At 43.6% G+C, this 17,545-nt stretch overlaps 1 protein-coding gene across 5 annotated transcripts in view; it reads left to right on the top strand.

Moving 5' to 3' along the window:
* The window catches only part of LOC124049150 (collagen alpha-1(XI) chain-like), a 143,432-nt gene that overhangs the window by 36,940 nt on the left and 88,947 nt on the right, over positions 1–17,545 (top strand). For all 5 annotated transcript variants that reach the window (XM_046370518.1, XM_046370520.1, XM_046370521.1 and 2 more), the window contains exons 3-4: positions 8,995–9,208; positions 13,195–13,357. In XM_046370518.1, the coding sequence (XP_046226474.1) occupies positions 8,995–9,208; positions 13,195–13,357 (377 nt within the window). The remainder of the gene's footprint in view (positions 1–8,994; positions 9,209–13,194; positions 13,358–17,545) is intronic.

Genomic DNA, 17,545 nt, shown 5'->3' on the forward strand with positions numbered 1-17,545 from the left:
ACATGAACCCTGTCCTGTACCCCAGTACTCATAGTGGGCATCTCCTCCACTTCCTGGGAGATTAGCCCCACCTGAACCCTGTCCTGTACCCCAGTACTCATAGTGGACATCTCCTCCACTACTTGGGAGATTAGCTCCACATGAACCCTGTCCTGTACCCCAGTACTCATAGTGGGCATCTCATCCACTACCTGGGAGACTAGCTCCACATGAACCTTGTCCTGTACCCCAGTACTCATAGTGGGCATCTCCTCCACTACCTGGGAGATTAGCCCCGCCTGAACCTTCTGCTGTACGCCGTCACTCGTACTAGACATCTCCCCACCTGAAGAAATGGCTCCCCAGATCCGTCTTTACCTCCTACAACAATATTTTTCTGCTGCATAACAGACGCTATGTTCCCCTCTGGTACAAGTTGCAACTTCGTTCCCTCAACACGGACAACTTGTTCCTCAGCAACAGGTGACTGTTCTACCACTGTCGGCCCACCTCTTCCTACATCAGTGGGCCCAGGCATTACAAGGACCACCTGCGTCCCTCCCTCCACCTTCTCCCTTTTCGGGCAAGCATGTCGCTTATGGCGAACATCCCCACACTCAAAACACTATTGACTACCAGTACTAGCATAAGCCATATACAGTCTGCTGTCATACTTGACTTTAAACGATAACTACAAAGTCTGCTCTGGTGAGCCCAAAAACATAAACACCTGTCGACATAACCTGTTTCAGAGCCGGGTGTTTGCAACCCAACGGGACAATCTTAATTGAACTTGCAAACTTTCCAAACCGCAATAACCCGCGCTCCAATAGCTCATTGGGAATAAACGGCAGTACATTTCTCCTTGTTGACGAAAAAAAGTGCCGTAACTTGAATAAACATACCTAAGAAGTACAGCATGCTCAACCATACGATCAACAAGACGCTCTTCTTTAAGAATTACACCATGCTCAACCATACGATCAACAAGACGCTCTTCTTTAAGAAGTACACCATGCTCAACCATACGATCAACAAGACGCTCTTCTTTAAGAAGTACACCATGCTCAACCATACGATCAACAAGACTCTCTTCTTTAAGAAGTACACCATGCTCAACCATACGATCAACAAGACTCTCTTCTTTAAGAAGTACACCATGCTCAACCATACGATCAACAAGACGCTCTTCTTTAAGAAGTACACCATGCTCAACCATACAATCAACAAGACTCTCTTCTTTAAGAAGTACACCGTGCTCAACCATACGATCAACAAGACGCTCTTCTTTAAGAAGTACACCATGCTCAACCATACGATCAACAAGACGCTCTTCTTTAAGAAGTACACCATGCTCAACCATACGATCAACAAGACTCTCTTCTTTAAGAAGTACACCATGCTCAACCATACGATCAACAAGACTCTCTTCTTTAAGAAGTACACCATGCTCAACCATACGATCAACAAGACGCTCTTCTTTAAGAAGTACACCATGCTCAACCATACGATCAACAAGACTCTCTTCTTTAAGAAGTACACCATGCTCAACCATACGATCAACAAGACTCTCTTCTTTAAGAAGTACACCATGCTCAACCATATGATCAACAAGACACTCTTCTTTAAGAAGTACACCATGCTCAACCATACGATCAACAAGACGCTCTTCTTTAAGAAAAACCACCACCGCTTTATTCATCCGCGATGCATAAGCAACATTCTCATATCCTACCTTCTCTCCTACAGTGACCAGAAACTCCTTCACAGTGACAGTAGCTTCAGTAACACACCTAAAGCTGTGCTGAAATGACAGGGACGGCGTCCCCATGTAGGACGCCATCCCCGCCAAAGGCAGGACAATTTCAACAAAAGAAAAAACATTATACTTAATTCTACCACAACAAATAAATAAAAATAAATGATCACCTTAATCATGCATAGAAAAAGGAAAACCACCAAGAAAAGTAAAACAAGAAGGACATATGTTTGAGCCCTGTGATCAAGAGGAGTTTAATAGACGTCTGTGCTGTGGTCAGTATTTGACTCCAGTTGTCCACCTCAACATGAAGAGAGAGTAATGCATGCAGAGCAGAATTAGGTAGCCGCTAATTATCAAAATCTAGAAAAGAGACGTTAAATTCTACAACCACCTAAAAGGAAGCGATTCCCAAATCTTCCATAACAAAGCCATCACCTACAGAGAGATTAACCTGGAGAAGAGTCCCCTAAGCAAGCTGGTCCTGGGGCTCTGTTCACAAACAGACCCCACAGAGACCCAGGACAGCGACACAATTAGACCCAACCAAATCATGAGAAAAGCAAAATATAATTACTTGACACATTGGAATGAATTAACAAAAAAACTGAGCAAACTAGAATGCTATTTGGCCCTAAACAGAGACTACACAGTGGCAGAATACCTGACCACTGTGACTGACCCAAACTTAAGGAAAGCTTTGACTATGCACAGACTCAGTGAGCATAGCCTGTCTCAATATCAAGGCTATGTGCACACTGCCCACAAAATGAGGTGGAAACTGAGCTGCACTTCCTAACCTGCTGCCCAATGTATGACCATATTGGAGACACATATTTCCCTCAGATTACACAGATCCACATAGAATTCAAAAACAAACCCGATTTTGATAAACTCCCATATCTACTGGGTGAAATACCACAGTGTGCCATCACAGCAGAAAGATGTGTGACCTGTTGTCACAAAAAAGGTCAACCAGTGAAGAACAAACACCATTGTAAATACAACCCATATTTATGCTTATTCATTTTCCCTTTTGTACTTTAACCATTTGTACATTGTTACAACACTGTATATATACATAATATGACATTTGTAATGTCTTTATTCTTTTGAAACTTCTGTGAGTGTAATGTTTACTGTTAATTTGTATTGTTTATTTCACTTTTGTATATTATCTATTCCACTTGCTTTGGCAATGTTAACATATGTTTCCCATGCCAATAAAGCCCTTGAATTGAAATGAGTACAGCTAATATCTTCCAGAAGGCAGAAAGAGCGAGATCATTTGGTCCAGTTCCTTCTCTCTGTTACCCTCTCTACTACTACTAAACTTTGGCTCTTAGCCTGATTTGTTAAGACTGTAACATCCTGCTACATCCCCAACCCCCCCCCCCCCCCCTCCCCCCACCAACACATTTTAGATTAGGAACATTACGAGCATGTTCAGTCAAACCCGCAGACATGGAAGAAGTGATTCATCAGAGGATGGGGGGGTCTGAAACAGAGAGAGTCTGTACTGTGGTGGTTTCCCATCTTCTCTTCAGGGATTATAAATAGCCCGACAGACCAACGGGACAGTTGGCTTCTCTCAACATGTCCTTACCTCTGACTCTAATGTTCAGACTCCTACGTCAGAATAGTCTGGAATGTTCTTTGTGAAAGAACTCTCTGTCCCTCTTTTACAGTTTCCCGAAGAGATGAGCAGTTGGAAGTCAGATACACATACATTTACATATGCACATACTCATCGTTTCAGAGATTTTACACAGGGTTTCCATGGTCTACAGTAGGTTTCTCTCTGACACACACTCAGTGGGGTTAGTAGGGTGAACAATTGACAACATCAGTGGACTACACAGTGACTTGTATCTCGCAGTGGGGTGTCTTGGGATCCATGCCTCTGGCAGGACTGTAGTAGCTGGGTGGTCTCCTCTCCTCCTTCTCTCTCCCCTCTCCCTTCTCTCCCCTCTCTTCTTCCTCCTCTCTTCTTCCAAATTGGTTTGGAGGAGAAAACAGGAGTGGTAGCCAAAGAGCTCGAAGAGAGAAGGCATCAGTTAAATGACAAGCTGAGGAAAGCCATGTCACAATTGTGTTCCTCCCAGATCAGTCTTTCTGACAGAGCACATGTTCTAGCTTTTTTTTTGCTTTTTAGAGGTGACATGCTGTTAATTACTATCTTATCTTTCATTGGGGAGCCACTACCACCACTCTCTCTACACACACACGCACGCACGCACGCACACACACACATACAGAGAGCAGATGTGGATGGGGAGTTAGACACAGAGGTATGCCAGCACAGTGAAACCGGAGACACAGTGGCAAACCAAATCACTCTCCCCGTCTTCTCCCCTCTTTAACCAATAAATACCGGACACAGCTATTAGCTACAGCATATTAGCTACAGCATATATCCAACTCATCTGTTCTGGTAAAGCACAATTATAACCAGTTGTACGTACCAATTATCCTAAGAAGTTGTACTGTTTTTTAAAACATTTACTAATAGTGTTATTAATTTATTACAAGTCACACTCATCGGTTGCTAGAACAGAATGTAATTTATCTACAGTGTCTGATTGGCTGTTGGGGGCATCTGGGAGCTATATGATTGGCTGTTAGGGGAGTCTGGCATTCCCACACTTTTCCAGACTTTTCTTGAAAGATGCTGTAGGGAGGTGGCGCTGCCAGGGTAAACCAACCATTACAACCATCACCCTCTCTCTCTCAGACACGTTCACACACACACGGAAGTTGCAGCGATGAGACAAGACTGTAACTACGAATTAGGGAGAAAATGTAGAAAAAAATAAATAAATGAAACACACCAGAGCTGAGATCCAACTCCCTCCCGACTAAGCTAACGGGAACCACTTACAGTGTACTGCCCTTTCAGGAGTGTTTCAAATCTACAATTGAAAGACTTTTGTGTTTTTTCGTTCATAAATAATAATTCAACCCAGACTCTCTCTGTCTCCCCTTTTTGTCACCACAAAACTGTTCAGTCACTCTACATTCTATCGTTCTGCTCATGAGCAAGCGATCCGATGTTGCCACTCCCTGCTCTGCTGAGATGAGCTGAGCTTAGCTGGTCTGCTCCAAAGGGTTGTCTGAGGACTCTGGAGCTGAGCTGAGCTGAGGGGTAGAGAGGAATGCACCAGTGGCAAGTTGGCAACTCTTACTGTAGCCTGCTCTCACCACTCTTCTTCTTCTTACCATGCACTGTTCTGTTCTGCTCTCACCACTCTTCTTCTTCTTACCATGCTCTGTTCTGTTCTGCTCTCACCACTCTTCTTCTTCTTACCATGCTCTGTTCTGTTCTGCTCTCACCACTCTTCTTCTTCTTACCATGCTCTGTTCTGTTCTGCTCTCACCACTCTTCTTCTTCTTACCATGCTCTGTTCTGTTCTGCTCTCACCACTCTTCTTCTTCTTACCATGCACTGTTCTGTTCTGCTCTCACCACTCTTCTTCTTCTTACCATGCTCTGTTCTGTTCTGCTCTCACCACTCTTCTTCTTCTTACCATGCTCTGTTCCGCTCTGTTCTGTTCTGCTCTGTTCTGTTCTGCTCTGTTCTGTTCTGCTCTGTTCTGCTCTGTTCTGTGCTGTTCTGCTCTGTTCTGTTCTGCGCTGTTCTGCTCTGTTCTGCTCTGCTCTGCTCTCAAAGCATCTGCCACTCAAGCAGCTGCTGCCTCTCTCTCTCTTTCTCTCTCTCTGAGCCAAAGAGAATTCCTCTGGAACACACTGCCAAGATGTGTGAACACTGCATGAAGTGATTATAGGCCTGTCTTTCTGTCTTTACTGAGTGAGAGGGAGAAACAGTTAGAGATAGAGATTGACAGACAATGAGGGGAGAGCGAAAGTAGAGAAATTAGAAAATGGCTGATGATGAGAAATCCATATTTTTCCATCAGTGACTAGAGAGCTTTCCCCCTCCTCTCTTTCCTTTCCTCCCTCCTTCCTCTCCTCCCTTCCTCTCTCAAGTGTCTGTCTGCTCCTAACCTCAGGCTCCAGAACCTTCCCACTGCTCTCCCGTCAAGGCATCTTTCACCTCCAAGCCCTCTGCTTGGCTGTCTGTCTCATAGATGCTCTAATGCTGTGTTTCCACGGTGACCACAGCCTGGGTCCCATTACCCGGCGGGAGGGGGTGGGGGGGTGGGGGTGCTGTGAAAACCCGGCAAACACATAGATCCAAATGTTCAGGAAAGATCATTCCTTCCCAGACGAGGAGTCATTCGTCTGGAGTTCCTTAATGAGGCTAGGCGTCCCGGTGAAACTGGAGAGTGAAACTGGAAGGTGCTTAATTCAAATAAATAATCATAAAAATTATGGTTATTAAATATTTAGGTACATACAAATGTCTTATATCAGTTAAAAGCTTAAATTCTTGTTAATCTAACTGCACTGCCCAATTTACAGTAGGCCCCACATCAAATAATTTTTCCACCGGCACAGGTTTCATAAATTCACAAATAGCGATTAAATATTCACTTACTTTTTGAAAATCTTCCTCTGATTTGTCATCCAAAGGGTCCCAGCTACAACATCTAGTGTCATTTTGTTAGATAAAATACTTCTTTATACCCAAAAAGTCTGTTTAGTTGGAGCCATCTATTTGAGTAATACACTCGTTCAACATGCAGAGAAAGGAATCCAAAAAGCTACCGCTAAACTTTGTTAAAACAAGTCAAAATACGTTTCTATTTAATCCTCAGATAACCTAAAATTAATCGCTATTTGTAATTAAACAATAATATTTAATACGGAAAGAAATATGTTCAATAGGAAAATTATATTAGCAGGTGCGTGTCCTCTTCGTCGCGCGGTCATACACAAATTTCCAAGTCTGTGTCCCTGTATCAAAACTCACTATTCTTCCTCGTTTTGGAAGAAACAAGCCTGAAACCTTGAACAAAGACTACTGACACCCAGTGGAAGCCATAGGAATTGTATACTGGGAGCTAGATTACATTTTTCCCTATACTTTCCATTTGAAGAGCATGGGCTTTCAAAAAAAACTATTCTTGTTGTTTTTTCTTTGGATTTTCTCCTACCATATCTGTAAAACTTCAGAGTGTTTTATTTCCAATGGTACCAATTACATGGATATCCTGGCTTCTGGGCCTGAGTAACAGACATTTTACTTTGTGCACGTCATTCAGACAGAAATGGAGAAAAATAGATCCTAGCCTGAAGAAGTTTTAAATTGTGAAGTTAGAAAATAAATAGAGAGATGTTTCCGAACTAAAGTATAGGACTGCTTTACTTTTCCTGTGAGACTTTTACTTACCCTTTGTGTCTAAGTGTAAAAAATACCATCACAAATATAGATGTAGGATCTTAATTTGATCACTCTTTTGTTGCTGAGAATTTTCAAGCAAAGCAGGAAATGCAAACTTCAGATTTCAGACTTGATTTGCCCTAATGACATTTGTATCAAAACCCTACAAAAATGTCCATTAATTATAATCTACATAATAATTCCCATTTCTGTTACTACGGGATTATTTTCCTGCTTCAGCAAACTGGCTCAAATTAAGATCCTACATCTGTTGCTTCACAATATGCCAATTTATTAGTGCAGCATAGCTTTAGCTTCACACTCTCAGATTCATTCTTTGTAGTTAAAAAAACACTTTGCAAAGACAACTATCACGCTAAGGCATAATTAAGGCATGATGGTTTCCATAAAATCAGCAGGTTTCTACCTCTTTCCTCTACCCTTAAAACAAATGCATCTGTCTACTCCTGGGACTTATCAATGGTGCCAGAACTAAATGTTAGTCTAACCTGCACATGTATGTGAGTACCCCATTGTCTTCTGGGAAAAGCAAGGCCCGCCCCCTTGTTGGGGGGCTGAGAATGTCCCAGAAGGCCTTGCTCTAAGGGCATATGTCTCACAGATGTAGCTGGCGCTCACAAAATGGAGGGAGAGTTTAGACTAGGCATGCAGATGGAGGGATGGAGGGAGGGAAGAAGGGAAGTGGGCACTCCTGAAGAGGGAGAGAGTGGGTTGAAACTTCCCTTTCACTTCTCCTCTGTTCCTTTCACCCATTTTTCCTGTTTTTGTATGTCCCGTGTTTTGTTGTTCTATAAATACTCCTTTATTCTGGCTTTCATTCTCTTTCTCAGCATCTCTTCTCATATCCCCTTTATTTTCAAACGTATGTCTCTATCCTTCTTTGTTCCTTTTTTCTCTCCTGCCCCTGTCTCTCTCTCTCTATGTCTCTCTATGTGTCTGGTGGATGGATCAGGTCAGAGAGAGGAGGAGAGGAAAGGAGGAGAGGGGAAGAGGGGTTTGGGAAAATTAGAAAGTGTTTTCGACGGCCGCCCAGGGACCACATGCTATTCTCATTACTCTGTTCTCCTTCCTGTCCTACTCTCTCTCTCTCTCTCTCTCTCTCTCTCTCTCTCTCTCTCTCTCTCTCTCTCTCTCTCTCTCTCTCTCTCTCTCTCTCTCTCTCTCTCTCTCTCTCTCTCTCTTCCTCCCTCTCTCCCCCCTCTCCCTCTCTCTCCCCCCCCTCTCTCTCTCTCTCTCACTCTCTCTCTCTCTCTCTCTCTCTCTCTCTCTCTCTCTCTCTCTCTCTCTCTCCCTCTCTCTCTCTCTCTCCCCTTCTCTCTCTCTTCCCCCTCTCCCTCTCTCTCTCTCTCTCTCCCTCTCTCTCTCTCTCTCTCTCTCTCTCTCTCTCTCTCTCTCTCTCTCTCTCTCTCTCTCTCTCTCTCTCTCTCTCTCTCTCTCTCTCTCTCTCTCTCTCTCTCTCTCCCTCTCTCTCTCTCCTCCTCTCTCTCTTCCATACTTTTCTCTCCAACCCTTCCAGCTCTGTTCTGTTCTGTATTCTGGCCAGTGTTGGCAGGTTGGAGAGAGCTATTGTTTACTTTAGATGCTCCAAGACGTCATTTAGATGTCTCCCCTGTCCAAGCCGTTGTCATATCTTATGTCCCATGTTCTTCATCCTTCTCCCTGTTTGTTTCCCCTGCCTGCTTCAGTATATAACAATGTATTGACTGTGTCTCTAAAGGTTATCATAGTGTAGTTTCAGTGCAGTACACCATTTATTTGATGGACTGCATTTTGGGATTTTCAGATTTTACTCTTGAAAACAATACTTTAAATAAAACCCATGTAGGGATGTGGTCCTCTGACTCTCACTGTTCAGCACATGACATAAACAGGTGTGTTATAACTCCTCTCTCTGTCCCCCCTCTCTATCTCTCACGCTCCATTCCTCCATCCCACTCTTCTCCCTTCTCAGCTGATGTGTTTCCTGAGGACTTCTCCATCCTGGCTACAGTGAAGCCTAAGAAGGGCTCCCAGTCCTTCCTTCTGTCTGTGTATAACGAGCAGGGTATCCAGCAGCTTGGGGTGGAGGTGGGACGCTCTCCTGTCTTCCTGTATGAGGACCACATGGGTAAACCCAGCCCTGAGGACTACCCCCTCTTCAGAGGTCTCAATCTGGCCGATGGAAAGTAGGTTCACCTCATTCCACTCACAGTATTACTATGCCATTAGATAGTACACTGATATCATTACATAGTACGTTATATATATATAGTACTTTATAGTCAAACTATCTCCTCTTCAGAGGACTCATACCGGCCAATGAAAAGTATGTTGACCTTGTTTGATACCATACCATACCATACAATAAACCCTAGTCATCCTGCAATATACCTTATCACTCTGCCTAGTGCATACACAGCTTGTAAACTATGATATACAATGGAACACATATACTGCATTATATCACACTAGTCGCTCTCCAGAAGCCTCAACAGTGACATCTGTTATACTGTACCATATCAGACAATCTGCTGTCAGTTTAGCTGCTTGCTTCTCTGTAATCAGAGCGCAGGTGTGGGTTGGTGTAGCTTTGATAAGTCTGGTGGACACACTACTGTGGGGTTTAGTTGTGCAGGTGACCGGTCACCCATGTTCCTTATCTCAATTATCTGCTGTCTGTCCATCTAACACATAGCTTGTTATCTAGCTAGGCAGTCAACCAAGGTAGTTTGTATTATTTATAAAGACCTGCTCGGATTGACAGTAGCTGAGCTGTGTGCGCTACAGTGCCCTCGGATGTGTAGACATTGAACTCATGGATACATCCCTATCCTGAACAAAACATCCCTATCCTGAACAAAACATCCCTATCCTGAACAAAACATCCCTATCCTGAACAAAACATCCCTATCCTGAACAAAATATCCCTATCCTGAACAAAACATCCCTATCCTGAACAAAACATCCCTATCCTGAACAAAACATCCCTATCCTGAACAAAACATCCCTATCTGAACAAAATATCCCTATCCTGAACAAAACATCCCTATCCTGAACAAAACATCCCTATCCTGAACAAAACATCCCTATCCTGAACAAAACATCCCTATCCTGAACACAACATCCCTATCCTGAACACAACATCCCTATCCTGAAAAACATCCCCTATCCTGAACAAAAAACATCCCTATCCTGAACAAAACATCAAAAACATCCCTATCCTGAACAAAACATCCTGAACAAAACATCCTGAACAAAACATCCCTATCCTGAACAAAACATCCCTATCCAAAACATCCCTATCCTGAACAAAACATCCCTATCCTGAACAAAACATCCCTATCCTGAACAAAACATCCCTATCTATCCTGAACACAAACATCCCTATCCTGAACAAAACATCCCTATCCTGAACAAAACATCCCTATCCTGAACAAAACATCCCTATCCTGAACAAAACATCCCTATCCTGAACAAAACATCCCTATCCTGAACAAAACATCCCTATCCTGAACAAAACATCCCTATCCTGAACAAAACATCCCTATCCTGAACACAACATCCCTATCCTGAACAAAACATCCCTATCCTGATCAAAACATCCCTATCCTGAACAAAACATCCATATCCTACCCTTCCTTTGGCCACCTTTCCTTCCAGTACTCTGCTGCCGATGACTGGAACGAATTGCAAAATTCACTGAAGCTGGAGACTCATATCTCCCTCACTAACTTTAAGCATCAGCTGTCAGAACAGCTTACCGATCACTATACCTGTACACAGCCAATCTGTAAATAGCACACCCAACTACCTCATCCCTGTAACGTTGTTCGTCTGTTGAAGGAGAGTCGGACCAAAATGCAGCGTGGTTGTTACTCATGTTCTTTAATGTAGAATAGCGATACTGCCACCGGCGGACTGGTGTTTGGAGGTGGCTCTGGATAGACCGGACCGTGCAGGCGCACTGGAGCTCTTGAGCACCGAGCCTGCCCAACCTTACCTGGCTCGATGCCCACTCTAGCCCGGCCAATACGAAGAGCTGGTATGAACCGCACCGGGCTATGCACCCGCACTGGAAACACTGTGCGCTCCATAGCATAACACGGTGCCTGCCCGGTCTCTCTAGCACCCCGGTAAGCACAGGGAGTTTGTGCAGGTCTCCTACCTGGCATAGCCATACTCCCTGTGAGCCCCCCCCCATAAATTTTTGGGGCTGACTCTCAGGCTTCCATCCGCCTCCAGTTCTTCTTTGGGGCGTCGATATTCACCAGGCTGAGCCCAGGGTCCTTTTCCATCCAATATCTCTTCCCAAGTCCAAAAGTCCTTTGATCGCTGCTCCTCACGATTAACAGGGAGAGTTGGCTCAGGTCTGACTCCTGACTCTGCCACTCTCTCCCTGAGCCCATCCCAATAAATTTTTGGGGCTGACTTTCGGGTTTCTTTCTGCGCCGCTGTGTCTTTCTCTTAGACTCCATTCTCCTATAGCCCTCTTCGCACTGCTCCAGCGAATCCCAGGCGGGCTCCGGCTCTCTCTCTGGGTCGACCGCCCACCTGTCTATTTCCTCCCACGTCGTATACTCCATACTTCTGTTGTCCATAACGTCCTCCCTTCGCTGCTTCTGCTGTCGCTGCCTGTTACCACGCCGCTCGGTCCGGGTGTGGTGGGTGATTCTGTAACGTCGTTCATCTGTTGAAGGAGAGTCGGACCAAAATGCAGCGTGGTGGTTACTCATGTTCTTTAATGTAGAATAGTGATACATGAAATAACTTATAAATATACAAAACAACAAACGGAACGTGAAAACCTATACAGCCTGTCTGGTGAACACTAACACGGAGACAGTAACAATCACCCACAAAATACACAATGAAACCCAAGCTACCTATATATGGTTCCCAATCAGAGACAACGAGAATCACCTGACTCTGATTGAGAACCGCCTCAGGCAGCCAAGCCTATGCTAGACACACCCCTAATCAGCCACAATCCCAATGCCTACAAAAAAAAACAATACGACAACACAATAAACCCATGTCACACCCTGGCCTGAACAAATAATTAAAGAAAACACAAAATACTAAGACCAAGGCGTGACAATCCCCATATTATTACTTACCCTCTTGCTCTTTTGCACCCCAGTATTTCATTTTTTTTCATTTAAGTCATTTAGCAGATGCTCTTATCCAGAGCGACTTACAAATTGGTGCATTCACCTTATGACATCCAGTGGAACAACCACTTTACAATAGTGCATCTAAATATTTTAAGCGGGGGGGGGGGGGTGAGAAGGATTACTTTATCCTATCCTAGGTATTCCTTAAAGAGGTGGGGTTTCAGGTGTCTCCGGAAGGTGGTGATTGACTCCGCTGTCCTGGCGTCGTGAGGGAGTTTGTTCCACCATTGGGGAGCCAGAGCAGCGAACAGTTTTGACTGAGCTGAGCGGGAACTGTACTTCCTCAGTGGTAGGGAGGCGAGCAGGCCAGAGGTGGATGAACGCAGTGCCCTTGTTTGGGTGTAGGGCCTGATCAGAGCCTGGAGGTACTGAGGTGCCGTTCCCCTCACAGCTCCGTAGGCAAGCACCATGGTCTTGTAGCTGTATCTCTACTTGCATATCTATCACTCCGGTGTTAATGCTGAATTGTAATTATTTCTCCTCTATGGCCTATGCCTTACCTCCCTACGCTTCTACATTTGCACACACTGTACATAGACTTTTCTATTGTGTTATTTCACTGTACGTTTGTTCATGTGTAACTCTGTGTTGTTGTTTTCGTCGCACTGCTTTGCTTTATCTTGGCCAGGTCGCAGTTGTAAATGAGAACTTGTTCTCAACTGGCCTACCTGGTTAAATAAAGCTGAAATAAAATTTAAAAAAATATCCTGGACAAAACATCCCTGTACTCTAGCCTGGTTGTAATATCAGTGTTTCACTAGTCCCACAACTCGCAACTGTAGCATAGTTAAACGTGTGGGACTTTTTATCCATCTCAAAGCGAGTATAACTGTAGTGAAACGTGTGTGTGTGTGTGTGTGTGTGTGTGTGTGTGTGTGTGTGTGTGTGTGTGTGTGTGTGTGTGTGTGTGTGTGTGTGTGTGTGTGTGTGTGTGTGTGTGTGTGTGTGTGTGTGTGTGTGTGTGAGAGAGAGAGCTAACCTTCTGTTCCTGTCCCCAGGTGGCATAGAGTGGCCATCAGTGTTCACAAACAGAGCATCACCATCATCCTGGACTGTAAAAAGAAGACCACGCAGAAACTGTCCAGGAGCCCACACCCCATCATCGACACCAAAGGAATTGTGGTCTTCGGAACTAGAATACTCGATGAAGAAGTCTTTGAGGTAGATCTGCTGGCTTATCTACATGGTCCTTCTCTTCGTCCTATTCATTGATGGTGATATTTATGATTTGTGTTCTAAAACCTAAAGTTGAGTGGAAATGAGCCGTGCACAGATCGTCATCTCTGCCCGTTGAACTGCAAAGATGTTTTTGGTCTGGATTTTCAGGCTGGATTGTCTTGTTATTATTGTGAAGACTTAGATCAGGTGTTTCATAAAGTGTTGCTGTGAACACCTATTTGGAACTGCACAGCTAGCTGTGTATAGCTGTGTATGTAGTCTTAGCGAACCCCCCCCCCCCCCCCCCATCCCCTCAATCTCTTTCTCTAGCTGTCCGAACTCACTGCCACGCCTTTGTGTACACTAAGAGAGGCGTTGAACTCGGTCAGCTGGTGGACATTTTTTCATTGCGAGAACTAGTGTTCACCTCCACCTCCTGCCATCCCTCCATCCCTTGTTCTTTCAACTATGCTTTGTGGTTGGAGTAGACTTGAGCTGATTTGGAGATCAGTGAGAGACAGCCAAGCCCTGGGGGTTATCACAGAGACCTGGAGACACCTGACAAGCATCCTAATATCAAATACTGCTGCTTATGCCAGAGATGGAGAAAAGAGATAAAGGATATTCTTTTTGAACATTTGGTTGTAACTTTTTATATAGGAGTTGCTAAGGGAGTGATCCAACTGTTCTTTGTACTTTTTAAAGTAAGCCCTGTGAAGAGGATGAAAGAAAATTGCGCTCACTCGTCTGAACAGAACACACACACGAATACACCCCACAGTGGGTAGTGTTAGGGCTGGGCGATATGGCCTAAATATCATATCACTGTATTTTCCTAATATTTTATGGTATGACGGTATTTGCGTTCTTTAGGAGTAGTGTGTGACTCTAGTGTGAAAACATACATTCTAAGTGATTTCAATGGGTCTCTCTCCATTCTGATTGTTTTATACTGTTCAGTTATAGACTTCAACCAAAAATCATTTTCTGCATTTTCATATTTCTGCATTTCCTGCACTCATTTGATATCATTTCCACACTGCCACGTAGGGCTGTACAAAATTGGCAAAAATAATCTAGGCCTTGTTTTAAACAAAATGTTGCAATTGGGATTTGACATGCAGTTTAGATCAGAGCACTTGTGGGAACCGTTGGAATCATGGAAACATTCTAATTATTCACATTCTATAGTTAGAGGATAATAGTGGGCACATGAGATGCAAAACATGTTTATGTTAATGAACGGTCAATTACTGTGGGACAGGCCGTCTTTTGGATGAAAATAACCAGCTGACAAAATGCCATGACCGCATTGGATACACTTCATGTAGTCCAAAGATACTTCACTTATTTCATTGGTAACACCTTTTATAGAAATCATATTTTTTCTGTATGCTTTTTGTCAACCTGGACTATGCTTTAAGTGCAATCTACACACATATTGTGAGTGTGTGTGTGTTTGTGTGTGTGTGTGCACACGTTCCAGGGCGCAAGCATGTGTGTTTCAAGTTTTTTTGTGTGAGTGAATACAGTGTGTGAGTGAATACAGTGTGTGAGTGAATACAGTGTCTGAGTGAATACAGTGTCTGAGTGAATACAGTGTCTGAGTGAATACAGTGTGTGAGTGAATACAGTGTGTGAGTGAATACAGTGTGTGAGTGAATACAGTGTGTGAGTGAATACAGTGTCTGAGTGAATACAGTGTCTGAGTGAATACAGTGTCTGAGTGAATACAGTGAGTGAATACAGTGTCTGAGTGAATACAGTGTCTGAGTGAATACAGTGTCTGAGTGATACAGTGTCTGAGGGAATACAGTGTCTGTCTGAGTGAATACAGTGTCTGAGTGAATACAGTGTCTGAGGGAATACAGTGTCTGAGTGAATACAGTGTGTGAGTGAAGTGTCTGAGTGGATACAGTGTCTGTGTCTGAGAATACAGTGAATGAATACAGTGTCTGAGTGTGAATACAGTAGTGAATGTCTGAGGGAATACAGTGTCTGAGTGAATACAGTGTCTGAGTGAATACAGTGTGTGAGTGAATACAGTGTCTGAGTGAATACAGTGTCTGAGTGAATACAGTGTGTGAGTGAATACAGTGTGTGAGTGAATACAGTGTCTGAGTGAATACAGTGTCTGAGTGAATACAGTGTCTGAGTGAATACAGTGTCTGAGTGAATACAGTGTCTGAGTGAATACAGTGTCTGAGTGAATACAGTGTCTGAGTGAATACAGTGTCTGAGTGAATACAGTGTGTGAGTGAATACAGTGTCTGAGTGGATAATACAGTGTGAGTGAATACAGTGTGAAATACAGTGTCTGAGTGAATACAGTGTCTGAGTGAATACAGTGTCTGAGTGAATACAGTGTGTGTGAGTGAATACAGTGTCTGAGTGAATACAGTGTCTGAGTGAATGTCAGTGTGTCTGACAGTGTGAGTGAATACAGTGTCTGAGTGAATACAGTGTCTGAGTGAATACAGTGTGTGAGTGAATACAGTGTCTGAGTGAATACAGTGTCTGAGTGAATACAGTGTCTGAGTGAATACAGTGTGTGAGTGAATACAGTGTGTGAGTGAATACAGTGTGTGAGTGAATACAGTGTCTGAGTGAATACAGTGTCTGAGTGAATACAGTGTCTGAGTGAATACAGTGTGTGAGTGAATACAGTGTCTGAGTGAATACAGTGTCTGAGTGAATACAGTGTCTGAGTGAATACAGTGTCTGAGTGAATACAGTGTCTGAGTGAATACAGTGTCTGAGTGAATACAGTGTCTGAGTGAATACAGTGTCTGAGTGAATACAGTGTCTGAGTGAATACAGTGTCTGAGTGAATACAGTGTGTGAGTGAATACAGTGTGTGAGTGTGTGAGTGAATACAGTGTGTGATAATACAGTGTGTGAATACAGTGTGTGAGTGAATACAGTGTCTGAGTGAGTGTCTGAGTGAATACAGTGTCTGAGTGGAATACAGTGTCTGAGTGAATACAGTGTCTGAGTGAATACAGTGTCTGATACAGTGTCTGAGTGAATACAGTGTCTGAGTGAATACAGTGTGTGAGTGAATACAGTGTCTGAGTGAATACAGTGTCTGAGTGAATACAGTGAATACAGTGTCTGAGTGAATACAGTGTGTGCTGAGTGAATACAGTGTGTGAGTGATACAGTGTCTGAGTGAATACAGTGTCTGAGTGAATACAGTGTGAGTGATACAGTGTTGACTATCACAAAGTGAGTGAATACAGTGTCTGAGTGAATACAGTGTCTGAGTGAATACAGTGTCAAATACAGTGTGAATACAGTGTCTGAGTGAATACAGTGTCTGACTGAGTGATGGGAGTGTGTGAGTGAATACAGTGTCAGTGTCTGAGTGAATACAGTGTCTGAGTGAATACAGTGTCTGAGTGAATACAGTGTCTGAGTGAATACAGTGTGTGAGTGAATACAGTGTGTGAGTGTGTGTGAAAGAAAGAGAATAAAAGTGGAAAGAAAAAGAGAGAAACAGTGTCTGAGTGAATACAGTGTCTGAGTGAATACAGTGTCTGAGTGAATACAGTGTGTGAGTGAATACAGTGTGTGAGTGAATACAGTGTCTGAGTGAATACAGTGTCTGAGTGAGTGTCTGAGTGATACAGTGCTGAAAAGTGAAGAAAGTGGAAAGTAAAGTGTCTGAGTGAATACAGTGTGTGAGTGAATACAGTGTGTGAGTGTGTGAGTGAATACAGTGTCTGAGTGAATACAGTGTGTGAGTGAATACAGTGTGTGAGTGAATACAGTGTGTGAGTGAATACAGTGTGTGAGTGAATACAGTGTGTGAGTGAATACAGTGTCTGAGTGAATACAGTGTGTGAGTGAATACAGTGTGTGAGTGTGTGAGTGAACAGGTGGACAGAACAGGCGGACATTTTGTGAGAGATGTTTAAACGTTCTGTCCTGCTGCTGTGTGTCTGTCAGCTCAGTTGGGAGACTGGACATGCTTCCAGCTGCACTCCCAGAAAATGGAAAACATGCCACATAGTTTCCAAATGATGTTCAGTGCTCTCCCTTTTCTCTCACTTACTTCCTCTCTCTCCTCTTTCTCTCCCTCACTCCCTGTTCCCCTGATGGGGTGTTGACTATCATCAAAGGTTACAGCTAAAAGGTGGTGAGCGGGAAAACAAAGATAAACATATTTGATTTCAGTGGCTGGGTCAT

The sequence above is a fragment of the Oncorhynchus gorbuscha genome, linkage group LG11 (genome assembly GCF_021184085.1).
Source record: "Oncorhynchus gorbuscha isolate QuinsamMale2020 ecotype Even-year linkage group LG11, OgorEven_v1.0, whole genome shotgun sequence".
NCBI lineage: Eukaryota > Metazoa > Chordata > Actinopteri > Salmoniformes > Salmonidae > Oncorhynchus > Oncorhynchus gorbuscha.